Genomic DNA, 22,582 nt, shown 5'->3' on the forward strand with positions numbered 1-22,582 from the left:
CTCATTTACCTCTGAATGTGTGGGTTCTCTTTACAGGTAGCCCATGAGGGGTCAGTTTGAACATGTGCTTGTGTCTTCAGCTCTTTTTGTCCATGCCCATGTCTGTCTAGTTCTGTGTCAATGTCAATGTATGCCTGCTTTGATCCTGCCCTTGTGTCTATGTCTGACTATGTCTAGTGGGAGCATGTTTGTATGTGCACCTCAGTAATTGTGTATGTCTGAGACTGGGTCTCTGTATGTGGGACTGCCTGTGTCCACTTACCTTACCTGTTTCCTGCCTGTTGCCCTGTCTCATTCTGTCTTACCTGCTTCTCTTTATCTGTTTCTGCTTTTTCTGTTCTATGTCAGAGGATAGCAAACTATGTTCCATGAACTAAATAATCGTTTACAGTTTTAAATGGTTTTTAAAAATCAACATTGTTTCAAGACTTGTGGAGAAAATTAAATGAAAGTCAAATTTCAGTGTGCAGTAAATCATACTGGAAAGTAGCCATGCTTATTTGTTGACACTTTTTTTTCTATGACTGCTTTCATACTCTAATAGGAAAGTGAAATAGCTGCAGTAGAGACTGTACGGTCAACAAAGCCTAAAATATTTATTAGGCCATTTCAAGAAAAAGACTGGAGACTCCTCATCTATAACCTTGTGTTCATATGTTCATTCTTTTCTATGTTAGTGTCCATGTGTGTACACAATAGAGCCTTAACATAGATGTGTGTGATACCTATCATCTTTGATCAACTCTTTTGATTCTCTCCCTCACTGAATTTCTTTCTCTTCCTCTCCCTATTTTTCCTCTCCTCCCTCTCCTGTCTTCCCCTCTTCCTGTTTAATGTGATCTCCTCTAGTGAGGTCTCTGGCAGGTGTAGTGCACACAGCTCATGCAGGCTTTGTGTTTTGTATATGTGTGTTTGTGTCCATTTGTGCACGCACACACGCATGTGTGTGTATTTTCGAACACTAATCCACACTAAATATATCATCAGTTTTCTCCAGTGGCTTCTCTGAAAGGGAGAAAATGCTGAATAATAGAATATGAAGACTTCAGTTTCTGCTGCTATGTCTAGAGAATTGTAAGGTGTGCTTCTCTGAGCCTAGGGCCAGCCCTTGTGAAACTTCTAGACCCATGGGTGATCTGCAGAGGGAAGACTGAAACAGTTTTCTGGCCAGTAGTTGTAGATATTTCTGTATAGAGTGTATAGTCTGACTCTACTTTCCTTCCTCAGGTTTCTTATTCCTCATCCAAAGAAGTACCCTCCAAACTGCTAAGTCCCCTTTCTGCATTCTCCCCCATCTCTACCTCTAAGTAGGTGATACTCATGGCATTGAACAATTCTCTGCATCCTTCCTATGAACACTTCTGGGTTTCCAAAATATACTCACGGCTGAGACCTTATGAGTTAGGTTGCTGGGCAGCTGGATGACACAAAGGAGCAGACAGATCTGCTGGCCGAGGTGCAGTTGTTTCCCAGCTTTTTCCCCAAAGAGTTAATGTGTACAGCGCAGACTTTTCAGGCTGTTTATCTATAATGCTGAGTGAGCAATTTGCAGCTTTACAAAATAAATGATAAGGAAAGGGTTCAGCTCTCCAACTCTCTGAAGCCACTGTTTCTGAGCATGTGCAGGAATCACAGCGCATTTCTCCCTTCCTCTTGGGGAGTGGGAATGCAAACCATTTGTTATGGGAACTTCGGCCTTCCCTGGCTCACCTCACAAGTAGAAGTCCTTTCCATATCGTCTACCCTGTTTGCCCACATCCTGGGCCATAGGCCTGTTAACTCATCTGTGGCCCGCCTATCTCCCTTCATCCAGTCTCTCACTCCCTTTGACTTTGTTTGGCTGAGGAAATGGAAAGCTCACACAGGAAGTGCTGGGCCTCATTTGCTTGAAGTGCTGAGTCTGTTTTCTCTTTGGATGCTACAGCAAATGGCCCGTTGCCGGCTTATGTGAGCTGCTGCCCATCTTTGGGCAAGGGCTCAGTCTGCAGCTGGGCACGTGGTCCAGACTCTGGCTATCTCAGCTGGGCTTCACCTCCTGGGCTACAGAGAGGCAGAGGGGGTTGGGACGCTAGAATGAGATTTGCTTGTTAGTTTCTTCAAATTTTTGTTCACAGGGAGAGCAGCCCTCAACCAAATAATATTGAATCTACCCAGTAAATTAGTCCCTGTAACTCTGGGCACTACTTGCCCTCTAACAAAGCTAGTCTAGTCTAGAAAAATCAGTTTGGTAGAGAATAGAGTCCTCTTCTGTGCTGTCTCTGCTGTTAGGCTCAGCAGCTAGTATTCTCTGGAATGCAAGTTTAAACATAAAGAGGGGCCTTGCTGTTGTGGAGCTGGACCCCACCGTGGTTTGATAGCTCTCCACTGCTGGATAGAGGCCCAGCCCCCCCCCCCCCCCCCCCCCCCGTCAACTCATAACCTTCAGATCCAGATAGTGGGATAGTAAAATAAAAATTTACCTTCCATTTTGGTAGCTTGTGTAACAGTTACTGAGTAAATAATTATGGTTGAGAGGTAAGGTGATTCTGTGGATTTAGATGTTGCATCTTATATAAACCCATCATATTGTGGGTCCCTTCTTTTCCTTCCCAGGAACTTCCCTTTTGTTCTTTCCTTCTCTTTCTTTCCTTTCTTTCTTTTTTTTTTTTTTTTTTTATCAAATCCAGGGCCTCACACTTGCTCCACTGCTGAGCTACACCCCTGGCCTGGAGCCTTTTAAAGCCATTGGGAATAACATTCTCCAGATAGTTCTATGGATGTCAGAACAATAATCCCTCTGACACCCTTTGGGTCCTTGTGCTGATCTTCATTTTGGGGAGGGTTTAAGAACGTTCTCAGGAGACTCAGAAGGAAATGACTAGATTGCCTATGTTTCGGTTAACTTTTTTTCCAGAACCCCCCACTGTCAAATTATTTCCCTGACACATTTGCTCTCTTTTTTCATTCTTAAACTTGTTCCTTTCATTTGTTCCCTCTTTTGAAATTTGTACCTCTTTCCTGCTACAGTTAAAGAAACAATTCAAAGCATCTTTCACTTCCCTAAATTCATCACTAGAATGCCAAAATTCATCATTCGTCTCCTTGGTTTTCTCTTCTTTATTCCATGTCCCTTTTCTGATCAAATCTGTTCTCTGTATTAACCAATTCAACATATATGAAATATTTGGGATGATGGTGACAGAACATCACTGACATCGAAGGGTGATAAGGACAAGATATCAATGCCATGTATTGTACTCAGTGTTTATGTTAGAGTTGGCATGTAATATGTTGACTTCCCGTTTATACCCATGTGGGACTGTAGTAGGGTGGCCTTATATCCCCAGAGATATTGGTACAAAAGACTTTAGAAGGCTGTGGCAAGTTGTCGAAGGTCACTATAGAGATAATATAAAGCACTTTGTCTATTTAAAACAGGCCATCATGTTTGGAGGTCTACCAGTGTTGGCTTGAGAGAGGAGCACAGATCCCAGTTTTTCCTACAGGCTCTTGTAGAAAGGAGAGGCAGCTGCTTCCCACTTTACCAAGTAAGCACGAGGAAAGTTGTGAATGTCAGGTGATGGAGAGGAGCAGAGCAACAAGCTTCCAAGAGACTGAGCAGAGTGACCTCTCGTATCCCAGGACCTTTGGCAAGGCAAGGGCAGTGGGACAACCTACCTCATTTCATACTCTCCGCTGAAGCCAAATTTTCCCTCATCTTGATCTCTAGTTCTCAGTAAGTGAAAGAGTCAGGGGACTTTGAGAACATCCAAACCTAGCCCAGCTGTGGCAGTTGGTTTATTGCTTTCAGCTGGTACTTGAACCCAGGTCCTGGTCTTGGAGGTTTTCCCAGGTTTAATCCCCAGAGCTTTCTCTGCAGCTGTATGACACTGCGCTGACCCCGAATGAGGATAGGAAAATAGAACCAGTGCCAAGCCAGAGTCTCTTTTTCATTTGGAGTCTGGCTGTCTGCCCATGACCAGGGTTACATAATGGGAAACATAGCTGGGGCTCTGGAGAGCCCGCGTTTCACCAGGCTGCCCAGACCTTCGCATTCTGATGCTATATATCTTCCTAATTGTAGCTCGGATGCATTTATCACACTGTTGGATTGGAGGACTGTTTTTTAAAAAAAAAAAGAAGGCTCCAGAAATTCCTGGACTTGGTGCTTTTCCATGGTTTGTCTTGTATAGTCTATAGAGCATGCTGTAACTCTTATAGGGAGCACTCTGTGGTACTGTCACAGATATATATGTTTAGCGTTTGCAGTAAGCTCATTTGCTCAGGGAACCTACGTGTAGGATTCTGTAGACAAGATAGAAAATCTGAGTTTCAAAAAAAACAGCTACTTCACTCGTCCTCATAGGGCAGCTTTGAAATAAGAACTAACCCCAAGTCTAATCAGCACCCCTTCAAGGACGCTTAATACATCTTCCCTAAAAGGGCATTTTAGGAGGTCACTAAGTAATAGTCCATCAGCACTTCCCTGAAGGAAGTGGTGGTGACTGTGGGAAGCCCCTTTGCTACCCTGGCTCCCCACCCCGTCTCCCTGGCTCCGGGTCGGGCGTCAGCACTACAGCCTGGCACCAGGGGGTTCCTCTTCCTCCAAGTGCTGAGTGTGGGGTGCACGTGATCTCTCCCACGATTGGAACCCAAGTCCCCTCCCCACTCCTCCCATAGGACTCCTTATGAGAGGAAGGGGTGTTGGCCTAAGACTTTAGTCTGACCCCAGCAGGGTACAACTGACCCCAGGGAGAGTACTTTCCAGCTCCGGGCTGAGGTTATTCGGGTCCAGTGTGTGCTAAACTAAGAAGATGTGTTGGAGTGGTTACAACTGAAAATTCAGAGAGGCAGGAACCGTGAGAATCCGCACCAGGGAGGCCACTGAGGGCTCCACTCATGCTGTGGAGATGTTGAGGTCCCCTGGGGGCTGCTCTTTCCCAAACAGAGTGCTGATGGGTTTCACATACCATAATGATATGACAGAGGGTATCTATAGGAGTGTAGCTCGAGAGAACTGAAATCAAGTGAGGCACTGGCTTAGAGAGATGTTGAGAGAAGCATACTAGAGGTGCTCCAGTACTTGGGAAATCCTGGAATGAGGTTACTGTGACCTGTTTTAGCAATAGAGCTCCGGCTGTACTGCTTAGAACACAGAGTTTATATTCTTAGAATAGCGCAAAATGACTGAGCTTCAGAATTTGATTTGCCCTATAGGGTAGAATTCATTTAACTTGGGCACTCTTTCAAGAGCCCATGTTGACTTGTTTGTATAAACTAGAAAGGCAGAAGGGATCATCTTTAACTGAGTTTTATATTCTTTAGTTGCCATTTAATAAGCAGTTGTTATTCTTGGAGGATGGTTTCTTGCTGTCCATGTCTTAACTCCAGTAACAATGGGCTCTGACACCTTTATCTCTTCTGTGTATCATGATGAAATCTTCAAGATTCTCTATAGTTCCTAAATCTCCAAGAGATCTACATAGATTTCTGCCTCTCCCACCCCTTCCCCGCCCCCACACAATTACTACCTCAGTTTAGGACCTTTTGAGCTATCTAGCATAAGATGCCAGCAGAACCAGATCCTCCACTCTCTGAAAACAGATTTGGCATGATATCTTAGCTTTTCAAGGGCAAGTATTTTAAAACCAGATTCTGTTCTTTTGTTTATTTGGGGGCCACACCTAGCAGTGCTCAAGGACTTATTCTTGGCTCTGTGTTCAGGGGTCACTCCTGATGGGGCTCAGGGACTATAACATTGCTGGAGATGAACCCAGATCTGCCACATGCAAGATAAGCACCTTCACTCCTGTACTATCTTTCTTGTCCCATACTAGAAAATGTTCTTTGAGTGGGGGGTGGGGGGGCATGGAGAAGGGAGGTGGTACACCTGGTGGTGCTCAAAACCAGAACTTACTCCTAGTTCTGCACTCAGGGGTTCCTCCTGGAGGTGCTCAGGAAACTATATAGGGTGCTGGGGGTTGAACCGGGCCAGCTGTATGTAAGGCTACCCGCTATACTATTGTTCCAGCCCCAAAACTTTTTTTAACCTCCACCTGCCTTGCTGGATTTGGGTTTATGTCTGCTTTAAGAGTCTCATGTTGTCCATGAATCCTGTGTGGAAAGTTGGGAGCTAGACTGTAATGGCCCATCAGCAGACAAGTTTTATGAAGAGGACATTGCATCTCTTAGAAGTCTTTCTCTTGTATGGCCTTTTGTCTATGTGTGCAGTCCTTGGGCTTTCTATTTTTCAGCTTCCTTATGCTTAGTTTCTCTTCATCTTGGCCGTATTTCCAGAGCTCTTCACCCCAGGATCCAAAAGACCCAACTCGTTTTCCATCTGTACTACTTCTCTGATCTTCCATAACTCCAAAACACAATGCAGGGCTTCTTCTCACTCAACTCTTTCCGGGTTTGTTCTGCAGCTGTGGAGTTTGAATGTTAGTGTTTAAACAAGCTGGTATTACACAGGAAATGGCCACCTCCACAGGCCCCTGCAGGCTTGTAACATGGGGTCATTGTACTTGATATTAATCACCAGTCAGCCTGTTCCCCCAGTAAAAATACGAAGGGGTGTGTGAGGACTTGGTCCTCCTAAGATTTGCCAGAAAGATGGTGTGAGCTCTGGTAGGGCCTTCGCACTCCACTCTTTCCAAATTGTCCCCCTCCATTGGTCCTGCCCCGGATGGAACTTGCAGAAAAAGATCTTACCTGACCTCTTCCCTATAAAGCTGGCAGAACTGCCTTTCTTTCTAAGTTCTAGGAAGTGTGGTATAACTTGCCTCACATATCTCATACTTTAATCTTTCGGAACATGTTGTAATTGAATAACATCTTGTATGAGAAAACTCCAAAATTGTAGGAACACAGAAACCTCTTAGTCTGCCTAAGATTAAATGGGTTTCTCAGTTCCAGAGACTGAAGCTGCTTTTCTATTGCCGTTTGCAGAACTGACCCCTTCCGAAAGGGTTAATCTGATTCCCCAAGTCAATATCCCCCAAACAACCAGCCAAGAGTGTGTGTTGGTTCATTTCTGTGAAATGTGTTTCCCCAGTCACCTGGGCTGGCCTGGGCTGCATTGTATCGGCCAGCAGCTGCACTGCACTCAAACTGACAGCTACATTAAACCTTGGAATTCTGAGGCAATAAAAAGTAAATTAACTCTTATTTTTTTCTTTCCTGGTAGAGTAAGTGAATGCATGTCTGTGGGGAAGTGAGTGAGCCTTGTTCCTGAATGCATACCTCTAACTAGCCACTCCTGTTTGTTCCGAACTAAGATCTGGTGATCAGCCTCCAGCCAGGGGTCTGCTTTCCTGGTGTGTGCGGTTCTGTGGGGTTGGGCCTCTGGGTCATCCTGCAACCTCTGATTCCTGTACACTCACCACTTCATGGCTGCTGAGAGCCACCATTCTGAAAACCAAAAACGGACTCACTGGGCACAGTTTCACATTCTCTGACTGCTTTGTGTCTGCTTGGTGAAAAGCACACCCTAATTTTAGTGAGCTCAGAAAGTCCCCAAAACATGCCTTGGAATCAGAACAAGCCCAGTGTGTGTACTCTCGGAGCGTCTATTCTGAACTAATAGAGAGTGTCTGAAAAACTTCTCAGGCGGTCATTTCCCAAGCACTTCCATAGATTGGGAACTGTTTAAAAGTCATAGCCAGCAGAATTTGACTTTAGTCTTCTTTCTCCATCCATGCCAGCCTTGACTCCTTTAGGACCCAAGGACTGTGGTGGGTTGGTTGAAGGTTGGTGGAAGTTGATAGCCCCTCCTAACTAGGATAAGGAACTAGAGTGAAAAAACTTAAGTTTGTTCCCTTCTACTCAGACAGGAAACTCTGGGTTCACCCACAGAACTGACTTTTCAGCCTAAAGGTCTGATTGAGGTAAGTAAGGGTGATGTATTGACCAAGTTTCAGGAATCACCTCTTCCTTTTGCAAATATCTTAATTTCTGAGTTCAGACCTCCCCCCAGCCTCTGCCCTTTATTTCCTAACACTGTGATAGCCCACATTCACTGTAGAGAGTTACCATGTAGCTCGTGGTGCTGGGTTAGTTGTGTTCATGTTCGTGGTACTCAGTAAGAGATGATGATAAATTCTGAAGTGAGCATGGGCAATCAATCCCACTGCGATACTGAAAAAAAAAGGAGGGGGGCTAACTCAGAATCAGAGTTCAAAAGACCATTTGAAAAGAATTCAAGCAGAAATGGCCTTCTGTTGAAGCGTTTGTTGTGTTCCCTTGGTTCTGCTTGGTCTAGCTTGGCCCTTGGTCCATTTTATTTTTCTGAGTTGGGAACTCAGGACACTTCCTATGTCTTTTGGCATTGACTGCTGTCGTACAAATCAGCACCGGGGTAGGAACTCGCATCTATTTCATTTTTTGCATTGAGTCTTAAGGTTTTGGCACAAGGTGGGTGGTAATGGGCAAAAGGCAGATGTGGGCAGGGGTCCCTAGTGGTGGCCAGTAATCTCTGGGAGGAGTCAGTTTTGGTTTATCTGAGCCTTAGGGAACAGGAGAGCATGGTAATGAGAACCACATGGTACCACATATTTCTTCGTCTTGGATCCAAGATGGTAGGGGTGGGAGGATGAGAGAGGGAAGTGGGGCCTCCCACTGTGGCAGCCGTGGGTAATTTTCTGCCGCCTCTCCCTGGCTTGGGATGCTGCTACCCACACCCCCCACCCCCAGCTATGTCCTGCAACAGCCTTGACCTGCACAGCACCAACCAAGGCCTCCAAGCCAAGAATTCAGCTGGGAGACTTTTCACCTTCTTCCTTCTCACTGTCGTCTTTCCTGTTTATTTTCCAAATTGCTGCTCTGCAGCCGAGCAGTGCCTGTTGGCCAGAGCTCCCCAGCGCTGTGGGATTGAACTCAGGCAGTGGGCTCAAGTGGCCAGCAGGGCACTGGGGGAGGAAGCGGGGAGCTGGAAGAGCCTCCCTGAGCGTCTCCCATGGGCAGCGCTAACCTCGGAGGCGGCCCTGAGCAGCCCTATCACATCCGGTGCTTGTCTCTGCAGCCGGGACTGGAGGATAAACTATCAGAGCTGTGGGGCAGTGCATCATTCCTCTTATTATTTTCTTCTCTGCAGATGGGGTCGTGGAAAGTTCAGTTCCTTTTAACCCTCAAAGTTCTGTTTATTCTACAGCTGGTAGCCTGAATGCCGTGTTTCCCATTACATCACAAAGGGGCTCAGGCAGATCTCTGCACAGAAACGTGTTGCAACTATTTATTTTTTTCCATATTTAAACATTTTTGACAGCCAAACCCAGCTGAGCCAAAAGATGGAGCTTTGTGAATGAGTCTGGTTGTTGGTGTCTGTGCAGAGAGAGACTTTAGAAAACTCTTGTCCCTCTGTCCCTTTGGTGATTCTTCTAAAACATATGCTTTTTCCTAGGCAAAGCCTGCGAAGTGAGTTACTTCTGCTGTACACGTGTGTTGATTATGTGCCGTTGTGTGATTAATGGGGCAGTTCTGCCTGGTTCCCAGGACACTCCTGAAAACAAGATGTTTCATTTCATTGCCTTTTCCTAGTGCCGTGATTACAGTAAATAAACTAGTGCAAGCTCCTCTCACCTGGGTCCAGTCAGGGCGTCCCCACACTTCAGTCCACTTTCTCCACCTACATCACCTTCAGTAGAGTGTTCCTTGAATGCCTTCTTTCCTACTATCTCTCAAAGGTGTCTAGCCTCCAGGGAAACAAATTGCTAAGATCTGAGGCCCCTCCCAAGCATTTTTGGCTCATGCGCAGTAACTTCTGGGAAGATTCCAGGATTTCACTTGGTATGGCTCTCTTTGCATCTTTCCTCTTGCCACCACTTCTTGAACCTAATTAGAAAGCCTTTCTTCATTATTCTCCTATGTACCTCACTCCTTCTGGAATACAGCTTAGTATCCATAAGTTACTTTTTGTCCCAGACTTCCTAGTTTGGTGGTCCTCTGGAGAAGAAAGCCAAGTTTGTAGACTTGGTAGGCCCTGGATCTGACCACAGTTTGGCCATTTGAGCTGTGCCTTGGGCAGGCAAAAAGAAAACTGTAAGTTTCTGTAACTCCCACCAAAGCAGGGATCTGAATAACCATAATAGATTTTTGACAGATGATGCTGACAGAGAAATGAACCTTTAAAAATTTTTGTTGTTGTTGTTCCTGGAGTTTGAACTGGGCATAGACAGAATTTTGGTTTTCATGTTTTTTTTTTTTTTCCTAGTTTAGTCAGGTTCTGGTGATAAACAGCGAGGATGACCAAGTTTGCTTGTGATAAGGGATTTTTGGAAATGTGGACCTTTTCTTTACTAAAACTGGGACAGTCTCAGGCAAATGAGAGTGGTTGGACGTTCTTTTATTAAACCTTCCACAGCTGAAGGAAGGGAAAGGAGAGGGAGTGAGGTGGCTGAGACAATACTGATACTGATTCATCTGCTAAAATGCATGGAAACTTTACCTTCCTGGGAGGATCTTGACTGGACAGGAATAAAGTTTTTGTTGGGTGTGTTTTTGTTTTCCTGCTTATATAGGAAGAGATTTTTTTTTTAAGGCATTGTTTGTATATTGGTGGCAAGGGGGAAACAGAATTTTCAGTGTTGTGACAGTCCCCACAGTTGTGCAGGAGGTAGAGAGATTGGTACTCTGTAGCTGTCTCTGTGGCACTGACTTGGTTGGATGGCAGCGCAGAGATTCTTTGAGCTGCCTTAGGCACTGAGTTTCTATAGGGCATTTGAGAAATGTCTCAGGCACACTGTCTGGAAAAGCGTCGGAGCCTGCATTAGGCAACTGATTGTCTAAATTCTTTTTCCTTTCTGGTTAGGATTAAGAACTCCTTCTCATCAATTTCAACCTTTTTTAAAATGAGGCAAGCACACACCAGATTGCAATAACGGAAATTTTGTATCTAGTTTTGGGGTAAGATTTCTTGGCAGATGCCAGCATTAAACTTTTGTCACAAGTTTCGCCCTTTTCATAAGTGCTTAGAATACTTCATAACTGTTCCTCTTTTTTCTTGTTTGTTTGGTTGGTTGGTTTGATTGGGAGCCACATGTGGTGGTACTGTTTACTCGTGGCTCTCTGCTCAGAGATCCCTCCTGTTGGTAGGTTTGGGGGACCATATGTGGTACTGAGATCTAACTTAGGTTGGCAGCTGAAAGGCAAGTGTCTTAACCCTGGCATCCGTCTCCAGGCCCTAACCATTCCTGTTTAGAGGTGCTCATCTTTTCTTTATCCCTCACAGGGTTGCCGTGGATGTGTGGTCAATGCTGGCCGATTTCTGTAACATACTGACTGCCGTGAATCAGTCTGAGGTGCCACTGTACAAGGACTCGGATGATGACCTCACCCTTCTTACTCTGGAAGAGGATCGGCTTCTCTCTGGCTTTGTCCCCTTGCTGGCTGCCCCTCAGGACCCCTGCTACGTGGAGAAAACCTCGGATAAGGTCAGCTCCAGGCCAAACATCCCTCCCCATTCACCCCTCCTCTTAATTCTCCAGACTTTTTTATTCTTGGGAAGTTTTCTGTGCAAACGGAACATGATTAAGTCATTGAGAAGGGTGTTAAGGGAAAATATCGACCTTTTAGCCGTTGACATCCAGCTCTGTGTCCTGAAAAAAAAAAAAGCCCTCTCGACTTCCTTTGGTGTGTGTGTGTGTGCTCGCTGGCATGTTGTATATACGATCATTTCCTCACTTGTTTAAATAGTGCAGCTTGTGTTGGCAGTGCTCTCACTTAGCTCCAAATGGTTTGCATCATGCTTAAAGCACCCTCCTTCCTCCCCCCTCTCCTCCTTCCCCCCAGCCACAAAACTGCACTAGGAAAACAGCCAGGGCTTTTTCCCTTCTCTAAGGAGGAGAGTGATAAATAGGTGACTAGAGAGAAGCAGACACCATGTGTTAACTTACAAAAAAAGCTTTTAGGAATATGAAGCATTCCCCACAGCCTGGTTTCTATTTTTTCTTTCTCTAAGGATATATTTTAACCTGAACATTTTTTCTTGTCTGTCTGTTTATAGAAAACAAAGCGCATTGCCTGTTGCCCTGGTGGGGACTATGGAACTCATAGTCTCTGTTTAATAGTTGGATCTTCAACCAGGTGTGGACAGTAGGGTTCCTTCTACTTCACCTTCTTGTGTAATGGTTGCTCAGATGGGGAAGCAGCACCCTTAGGCCCTGGGAGCAGAGTCTCCTGCACTGGCCCAGGGAACCCTGGGATTGACCTCTCTTCAGAGTTATTAGCATCATAATCCCCTAGAGAAGGGCCTTTGGGGAAGAATCTACAAATGGCTTCTCAGGAGGAAGTCGATTTGACCCAGATGAAAATTTAGAGAGACAGAGGTTGGTCTTTAGTAGTTTTTTGGTTTGGGTTTTTTTGTTTGTTTTTAAGTCAAATGGTAAAAATAAGTTGCAGACATTAAGTTGTAATTAATTTTAAAAACATTTTCTTGGTAGAAAAGAGTATATGAGCATTGTAAAAGGTAGAAAGAAGAAAAATTTAACCATATTTCTTCTACCCAGAGGTAGCAACACTGTTTCCTTGCTCATAATATATAATCATATTTAGCTTCTAGGATACGTTAGTTATGGCATTTTTATAACAAAATTGGGACTCATTATATACTATTGGTAGTCTCTTTTCACTTAATGTGTTGGAAATACCAGGGATTGAATTTAGGACCTCATACATGTAAAGCATATACTGTACTATTGAGCTACGTACCCATTATCACTATTTTTTTTATTACCATCTTTAATACAGTCTAATTTGGACTCATTTCTAGTGATAACAGTATTGTCTTTTATGTCAAAATTTCTTTAACCAGTCTTTGCTTTATTGAACCAAAGGACTGTTCTCAACTTTTTATTGAATAAAAGGACTGTTCCCAACCAATTTAAACTCTGAATTGATTCCTTACAGCCAGATTCTTTACATATATTCCCTTTGCTTAAATTTCTGTAAGCAGATAATGGTTCTAGACATTTAAAAACCCACCCACTATGGATGCTTTTAATGACTATGGATCTTTGGACTATGATAGCTCCTCTTTTCCAAGAGAATATTCTCATTTTTTGCTCTTTCAATGAAAATTTGGAATACATTTTGCTCTTCTTATCTCATAAGGGGATAATATTGAGAAGTTGTAGTATGTGAAAATGAGAACAGTTAAAAACAAGTTTACACCTTTGGAAGATGCCGAGTTAGAAGAATTAGAAGAAAAATGGAATAAAAAATGGAATAAAAAGTGGGTGGGTTTTTAATATGTCAATGTTTAGAACCATTATCTGCTTACAGAAATTTAAGCAAAGGGAATATATGTAAATGGACTATGACTTGGGCCAGAGGGTCTTACTCCTATTCTTCAGTGGTTTCAAGGTAGTTTCGATTCCTGGTCCTTTTGATTATTGGGTCAGCTGTGCAGGACAAGGAAGATTCTGCATATTTAGTTTCATACCTGATTAGCTTCATACTTACTGTGCTTTCTTAGCTCTCCAAATTTTGTTGACAATATGTAATACATATATATAATATATGCATGTGTTATTGTAAGTATGATATGCTTTGTATACTTTATGATACATATATAATACAGCCAGAGAACACAGGACTGGCAGTCTGTCTTCAGCCTGTAGTGGTGATTCACAGACTCTCTGAAACAGTTGCAGCTTATTTAGTCTAAGGTAGGTCTCCACTCCAAGGATTGTGAAATCGATGTCAGACATAAGGTCTCCAGATTTTGTCTCATTTTCTCTCCCTAAACCTGTTCTTTCTTTAGTCATGCCATATTAGTAAATGCCATATTTGACTTTAGGATGACGTGTCTCAAAATTCTTGGTTTTTGTTTTTGGGATACACCTGATGGTGCTCAGGGGTTACTCCTGGCTTTACACTTAGGAGTCATTCCTGGTAGTGCCAAGGTTATATGGGATGCCAGGACCAAACTCTTGTCAACTGAGTGCAAAACAAATGTCTACCTGCTGTGCTATCTGCTATTCATGTTTGCGGTTTTTTTGTACTTCAAAATTAGTACAAATATAATTCATACTGAACACTACAGCTTTATTTGATATATTGAAATTTGCTAAATGGAAATGCTTTTGAGCTGGTTTCTCTATTTCCTCTCCCCGCTGCCTCAGCAGAGCACCTGAAGTGGTTGGGGACACAGGAGGACTTACCTGACAGTGCTCAGGGACTACTCCTAGTTTGGTACTCTAGGGTTGCTCCTGGTATACTCAGGACCACTGACTGGGAATTGAACCTGGGCCTCCTAAATGCAAAGCATGGGCTGCCTCCCATTTAGCTAGGTCTTTAACTCCTGAAGTGATTTTTTTTAAAATTTTTTTTAATTGAGGGGGTAAGGGGGATGGCACACCTGGTAGTGATCAGGGGCTAATATCACTCTGCTCAGGGGTCAGTCCTGGTGGTGCTTGGGGGACGACCAACCATATACAGTGCTGGGAGTTAAATCATGGATGGGCATATGCAAAGCAAGGATCTTAACTCTTGTCCTATCTCTCTGACTCCTGGAATGATATTTTTAGAAAATCAGTAAAATTGTATCACTTCTCTATTATTAAATAGAGCTAATCTCATTTAGAATATAGAACAATTATTTGGGCTTTTTTTGTTTGTTTGGTTGGTTGGTTAGTTTTGGTTTGGGGGCCACATCCAGTTGTGCTCAGGGCTTACTCCTGGCTCTGTTCTCAGAGATTACTCCTGGTGGGCTTGGGCAACCATCTGTGGTGCTGGGTATGCTGATAACCATAGTCCACTGCATGCAAGGTAACTAACTCTCTCTCTCTCTCTCTCTCTCTCTCTCTCTCTCTCTCCCCCCCCTTCTTCCCCCTTCCCCCCACTTTATAAACCAATGTTTTCATGCTCTCAGTGATCTGATACCACCTCCACCTCCTAACTCTTTTGTCTTTCTTCCTACTGTTCTCTTATCCATTTTGCTTAACTTTCATTGAAGTATTCTTGGAACAAGTAAACCAAGGACTCATGCCTTTGCATTTGCTCTCCTCCTAATCTGAAGCACCAGATCCCTGTGTGGCTGTCTTATTCCCTTCTAAATGTCACCTCATTGGGCCTTCTCTAGCTTTCCTGCATAAAATGATACCCACACTTCTTTCCCTTTCCTCTGCTTTATAATTTATGGTAGGGAAAAATGACATCTGAATATTCAGAATATTAGTACCTAGACTTTGTAATTCCATACATCATTATGCCCTCGCTGTAAGCCTGCCAAGTAAGTATTAGAACCTTCATTTTATAAAATAGGTTACTAAAACTCAAGAGAAAGCTGAAGAATGATGACAAACCCATATGGGTCATTTCCATGACTAATCCAGAAGATTAGTGTGAATGTATTAGATGGAATCTTAATGAATTCTTGAAGTTTTAGACATATGAGAAAGACGACTATTTTCTCCAGTTTCTAGTATACACCTCTAAAAAATGTAAAAGAGGTGCCAGGGTGATAGTACAGTGGGTAGGGCATTTGCCTTGCATGCAGCTGTCTCAGGTTCGATCCCCAGAATCCAGTATGGTTTCCCAAGCACCACTAGGAATAATTCTTGGTTGCAGAGCCAGGAATAAGCCCTAAGCATTGCTGGGTGTGGTCCCAAAACAAAGCAAAACAAAAGTAAAATATTATGAGGACTCATTGGTAGTTTCAACATGAACAGTTTTATTGCTAGTAGTGATTAACCAAACATTTGGTTCAGCCTTGAAGATCATTCAACAGATACTGAGCATGTCTACATTACACTGTCATACACACACAACATAAAAGATCCAGGCACATAAGACAAATACATTCTAGTTAGGGACAGTGTTTGTAGCATATTTTAAAGATGTGAGAAGCAATGTAAGTTAATTAGAATCTATAATGAAAGGCGCTCTGAATTTTGTTGGGCTGATAGTATCTCAATGAAGGTACTGCTTCAAGAATGTTGACTTGCTATTAATATATCATTGTATTAGGGGCTAGGGCTATAGTACAGTGGGTAAGGTGCTTGCTTTGAATGCAGCTTACCCTGATTTGATCCTCAGCACCCCGTATGGTCCCCAAGCCCTGCCAGGAGTGCAGAGTGCACTTGAGTACAGAGCCAGGAATACGCCTTGAGCACTGCCTAGTGTGTCTCCAAAGCCCCCAAATAAAACCCATACCATTAATTCCCTAGTAATGTTCCATGGAAATCTGTTAAGTAGATTTGTCCTTCCTTCCTTCCTTCCTTCCTTCCTTCCTTCCTTCCTTCCTTCCTTCCTTCCCTCCTTCCTTCCCTCCTTCCTTCATCCCTCTCCCTCCCTCCCTCTCTTTCTCCCTCCCTCTCTTTCTTTCTTTCTTTCTTTCTTTCTTTCTTTCTTTCTTTCTTTCTTTCTTTCTTTCTTTCTTTCTTTCTTTCTTTCTTTCTTTCTTTCTTTCTTCCCTTTGTTTCTTTTTGGAGACCATACTTAACTATTCTTGACAACGTGCTCAGGGGACCATGCAGTGCCAAAGGTCAAATCCAGGGCTCCTTCGTGCAAATCAGGAGCTCCAGACCTTTGAGCCATTTCTCCCGCTGCTATATGGGAATTTTTGACCTTCCTAGACTTGTGGGCTGCTCTGACAAGAAGAAATTCCATTCTCTGATCACTTCCTTTTTAGTGTGATAGTTTACTTTGGGCCTCTGAACTGTGAATAGTAGTGAAAAAGCTTCCAAGAGGTGTTCTACACTTGCCATACATCCTTACCCTTTAATAAGGCAGAGTAAGAGTAATGTACCAAAAGATGGTTCTCATCTAATTCCCACAACCTATCAAAAGTTTACCTTATAAGGCAACGAGGCCTTTGCCGAGGTTATGAGAAGAAGATCCTTGACTATCCAGTGAGGTTAATGTTGTAACATGATCCTTATAAGGAGGAAGTGTCAGAATCCAAAAGAGTATGATAATGGAGCCAGAAATCAAGTGAAAGGTAGATGGGGAAAAGAATAATTTAGAGATGGCATGAAACTGGCTTTGAAGATGGAGGAATGCTGGAAAAGTCAGGAAACTATTATCCTAGGACCTAAACTCTTTTGTTTTAAGTCATTAAATTTGTGGTAATTTGTTAGAGCAAATATAGATATATAGGGACAGAGTGAAAGTACAGCGGGTAGGATATTTGTCTTACACATGACTGACCTCAGTTTGATCCCCAGCACCCCATTTGGTCCCCCAAGCCCCACCAGGAGTGATTCCTGAGTGCAGAGCTAAGAATAAACCCTGAGCACAGCTGGGTGTGGCCCCCAAACAAACAAAAAACCTGAATTACTCTTATGCTATAATATATCAATTACTGCACAATTTGTAAATCTAACTCTCCAAATGGACCATTTTACATTCAGTTATCTTTATGCCTGTTTTATGGGTAGGTCAGAACTGGGTGTTCTCTTGGTTCTAGGATAGTAATTCTCCCACTTCAGTGTTCATCAGATCCCTGGGAGAGCTTGTTGGAAATACCAATCGCTGGATGCACTGCAAGTTTTTATGATTAATGGGAAAGAGAGATTAATAGTTTTGGATTTCTAATAAGTTTCCAGGTAATGCTCATGGTCTGGGCTCCTCACTTTGACAACCTCTGCTTTTGGGAATTCGGTAGCTGCTAGAGTTATAGATAACAGGAAAAGATTTTTTTCCCTAGGTATAAAATAATAAAGATTTCAAGAATAATTTTCCTAATTATATTTTTACTTTAGAATATAGAACCATATTTCTCAACCCTTTTCTCAACTTTGGCCCCCTTCTGACCCTGTGTTTCATCTGTCCTATTGATTGGCACCCCGTTTATGTGATTTTTCACCCATGGCACTCTTGAAATACCCTGCAGTCTCAAAGGGAGCCATGTGGAACCTGCTTGAGAAATGCTGATGTAGAGCACATTATCTGAGAGTTCACATACTTTCACCTCCATAGCTTTCTGAGCTTTTTAGAAAAAGTGTGTGTGTGTGATCACTGTCGTCCAGTCGCTCATCAGTTTGCTCGAGAGGGCGCCAGTAATGTCTCATTGGTCTCTGTTGCATTCAGGGTCAGGGGAATGAGGCCCATTACTGTTACTGTTTTTGGCATATTGAATACACCACAGGTAGCTTGCCAGTCTCTGCCATGCGAGATTCTGCATTGCTCTCTTCCAGGAGCTTTATTTTATAGTCTCTGGACCTTGGCTGTTGATGAGATTACATGGCATGGCAGGGGGGCGCTGTTTGTGAGTGTGGCTGCCAAGCTACTAGAAAACGGAGACCTGGGTGGAGGAGGCGCAGTCCCGATTTTGGAGATCTCAGCCATGGGTCCCACATACCTGGATTCCTCTGCTGGTTCCTTCATGTGTGAGGCTTGTCTGAGAGTGTGGAGAATGGCCTTGAGCCTGACTGTGGCTAGGTTCTGGAGGTTTTCAGCTGCCAGGGCTCTGCTTGGGGCAGGGAGGGAAATTCAACCCAGCCCCCGCTGAGGGGGCCCTGGTGAAGACAGCCTGGCATGGGGGCAGGAGATTCTAAGGAGATTATAAGTATGTATGTATGTATATATATATACATATATATATATATATATACTGTATGTATATGCGCACACACACACACACACACATATATATATAGAGAGAGAGAGATAGCACACCGGGTAGGGTGTTTGTCTTCACACAGCCGACCCAGGTTCAGTTTCTCAGCCCCTTTTGGAGAGCCCGGCAAGCTACCGAGAGCCGAGAGTATCTCACCCACACGGCAGAGCCTGGCAAGCTACCTGTGGCGTATTTGATATGCCAAAAACAGTAACAAGTCTCACAATGGAGACATTCTGGTGCCTGCTCGAGCAAATCAATGAGCAACAGGATGACAGTGACAGTGATATATGTGTGTGTGTGTGTGTGTGTGTGTGTATACACACACACATATATATATACATAGCTATCTATGTATATATCTCCAGAGTATTATAAATATGTTTTTCTAATGAACTGTCTTGTTCTTCTTCCCCAAGAAAGTTCTGAGCTTTGGTTAGAGTGATAGTACAGCGCATAGGGTACTTTTCTTGCACAGGGCCAAGCCAGGTTCAATTCCTCACATTCCACATGGTCCCCAAGCACTATTGGGAATAATGCCTTAGTGCAGAGTCAGGAGTAAGCCTTGAGCATTGATGTGAGTGACCCAAAAACCAAGGGGTGAAAAAGTTTTGAACCAATCGATTGACTTAGAGCTTATCACAACTAAAGCATTGTTTAATATTTTGTTTTGGTTTTGGGGGCACACCCAGCTGTGCTCAGGGCTTACTTCTGGCTCTGTAATCAGGGATCATTTCTGGCAGTGCTCAGGAGACTATGCAATGCCAGGGATTGAACCGGTGTCAGCTGCATGCAGGCAAGTGCTTTAACCCAGCTGTCTCTCTGGCCCCATGTATTAATGCTTTATGCTACCTCATTTAAATTGCAGAAAAGCCCTGTGAGTATTTGAAGGAAGGACTTGCCTGGAATGACACATCTAAGATTGAAGGAATCAGTTCTAGCAATTCATGTCTAGAACACACAATTAAATGTCAGTATGGAATAGTTGAGTAACACCACTTATAGTTCTTTTATTTTCATTGGGAGTTAGATTTCTCACTAGGTTGGAAACTTTTGGCCTGTTTGAAGGAGAGACCATCTGATTTCCCATGCCAGTTCCTAAAGATGAACAAAGACGTATATGGGGGCAGAGGGATAGCCAACATGGAGGGAATGTGGCTCAAATGGCAAAGAATATGCCATGCATGTATGGGAACTTGAGTTTGATCCTTAACACCACATGGCTCCTCAAGGGTCTAGGGATGTGACTCCTATTGCAAAGAAGTAAAAGCCCATATTAGGGAAATGGATACTCAAATTGAATTTACCTTCTTTTCCCTGAGGTTGAATAATTTTTAATCTTGTAATGTCTGGTTATAATAAGATGCTATTGTCTAGAATATGAGTCTCAGAAGAGGGAACCTGATTTTTTATTGGCAAACTCTTGGGAATACTCCTATAGTACATTGACTATATAAGCCCAGGATGACCTGCATTGTTTGGAAGTGTGTTCATGGACAAAAGCAATCTTTAAGGTAGGGATAGTGCAGCATCTAAGGATCATCTAAAGTTCAGAACACTGAACTTCAAACTTGCAGCTAGAGTTGCTTATAAATGAACATTGACTCGGAGTTAACTGATGGGAATAGCATGCTTAAAAACCTGAAGATCAGTGAGGTAAGCAAGTCTGGTGTATATATATATACACATGCACACACATATTCAGCAGGTCCTGTAATAATGTCATTTTGTTCAGTGTCATTTCATTATAAAGTTTATGAGAGAAAAAACAGTTCCAGCTGACATTGAGGGAAATAATGATGTTTCAGAACCTGTTTTCATTACATGTTGTTTTACTTAACATTGCAATTTCAGGAGACAGAGAGATAGCTCAGAAGACTGAGCACCTGCTTTGTACATAGGAGATCCCACTCAGAGACCCCCGTTTTCTCCCCTCCAGGAGTAGTCCCCAAGCACCACCAGGTGTGACTCAAAATCCCAAAAACAAAACAAAAAACCATTGCTCTTTTAATCATGTATCAACTATAACCTTAAGTGAGAACTTACTGTACATAAGTCTTTTGCTCAATGCAAAAGATTGTTGATGGTGGCCAAGGGATATAAGCAAGGTGTTCAGATCTCATCACTGGCAGTACTAGAACTCCCAACTCCCCTATCCTTACGCAGTGCCCTTCTGTTATATGCTCTACTCTCAGCTCTATTCTCAGCCTCTAACAGCTGCCATCTGATAAGTGTCTGATGGTCATGACCTCCTTCTGTATGGGCCTTCACCTCCCTATTCATTGAGGATTCTCACAAGGACTTGGTACCCTTTCTTCCTGTTTGTTTCCTTACTGGCAGCTGCCTGAAATTGTGCTCTTTGCCTCTTCACCTCAGCAGCACTTCGATAATTTTCTTGGGATTCAACAGTCTATGTCATGGTTGGGATATTATCTCCAAGCCGAAAAACTGAGCAGTCACAGACTTATTTCATGAATTTTTTTTTCTCTTAGGGATTATAGTCACTGCCTAAGAATTGCCTCATGTATTTTATAGCTGTTTATAGTGGGAGAACTAGTGTATCACTTGTATCACTTGTCATCCCGTTGATCTTTGATTTGCTTGAGCGGGGGCCAGTAACATCTCTATTTGTCCCGGTTGAGTGCTAGTGTGGCCCACTGATTTCAGCTCACTCCAGGAACAGGAAGAAGCTCAAATCGTTCATTCAGGGTTTTGACGAAGAAGTCTGACCATCTCGTTGGTGGGTGGCCCCCGAGGTCTTTTGACGTCCCATGGAATCCAGTCGGTAACAGCTCTAGTCCAGCAGTCATCTCTGAATCGCATTACGTGTCCAGCCTATTTAATTTTTGATGCCTTGGCAAACGAGACAGCGTCCCTGATTCTTGACCATCAACAGAGGTCGGAACTTCGAATTCCTTCTCTCACTTGAGTGACACGTGATACTCCTAGCATAGCTCTTTTGAATTTCTCTTTGAGATACCCGAATAGCGTTCTCATCCTGTTTGTGTAGGGCCCAGGTCTCTGAGGCGTATGTTAGTGCAGGAAGAATGGTGGAGTCGAAAAAATGTGCCCAGAGCCATAGGTTCTCCATCCTCTTAACCACTTCTTCGACGCTCTTGAAGGTGTTCCATGCTGCTCTCTTCCTCCTGTGCAGTTCTGGCACAAAGTCGTTCCTCATGTTGAGTTCTCAACCCATTGAGAGCAAATGGAAAGTCAGAGACTAGTTTGTTTTTCATGAACATCATTTTGCTGAGATTCAGCTGCAGTCCGACCTTTCCACACTTGTGGTCGAAGTTGGCCATCATTTGTGCTGCTTGGCTAATGTTTGGTGTTATGAGAACGATGTCATCAGCAAAGCGGAGGTGATGTAGTTGCCGACCATCTATCTTCACTCCCATTCCTTCCCATTCCAGTTGTCGTTGCATGATGTTCTCGAGGGTGGCACTGAAGAGTTTCGGTGAAATGGTATCACCCTGCCGAACCCCTCTCTTTATGTCAGTGATCACTTCCTTGTAGAATGGTGAGATCCTGGTGGTGAATCTGTAATACAGCTCGTGGAGGATCTTGATGTTCTGAGTTTGAACGCCCTGTTTGGCTAGGGTTTCAATGATGGCTTCAGTCTCAACAGAATCGAAGGCCTTCATAAGTCGATGAATGTTAGATAGAGCGGCATCTTGAACGCTCACGAAACTTCAGTGAGTTTGGTCACTGTGTGGATATGGTCGATGGTGCTGTAGTACCAGTTATTCCATTATGGTTAGAAACAAAAGGATTGTTACTAACCGCCCCCTCCTTTTGATTTGGGGTCACACCCAGTGGTACTCAGGGCTTGCTCCTGGCTCTGCACTCAGACATCACTCCCGGTGGGCTCAGGGACCATATGAGGTACCAGGGATGGAACCCAGATCATGTGCAAGGCAATTGCCCTACCCACTGTACTATTGCTCTGGCCCTGTAAATTTCCTTTTTTTTCTTTTAATTTTTTAATTTTATAAAGTAGTTCAAAATATTTGATTACATTTAATATTCAAACACCAATCCCACCAC

The 22,582-nt window shown here is 43.5% G+C and overlaps 1 protein-coding gene across 1 annotated transcript in view; it reads left to right on the plus strand.

Moving 5' to 3' along the window:
- SMG6 (SMG6 nonsense mediated mRNA decay factor) overlaps positions 1–22,582 on the plus strand; it is a 282,134-nt gene that overhangs the window by 148,038 nt on the left and 111,514 nt on the right. The window contains exon 13 of the mRNA XM_055131114.1: positions 11,204–11,405. Within this exon, the coding sequence (XP_054987089.1) occupies positions 11,204–11,405 (202 nt within the window). The remainder of the gene's footprint in view (positions 1–11,203; positions 11,406–22,582) is intronic.

Source organism: Sorex araneus, chromosome 3 (assembly GCF_027595985.1).
Source record: "Sorex araneus isolate mSorAra2 chromosome 3, mSorAra2.pri, whole genome shotgun sequence".
Taxonomy (NCBI): Eukaryota; Metazoa; Chordata; class Mammalia; order Eulipotyphla; family Soricidae; genus Sorex; species Sorex araneus.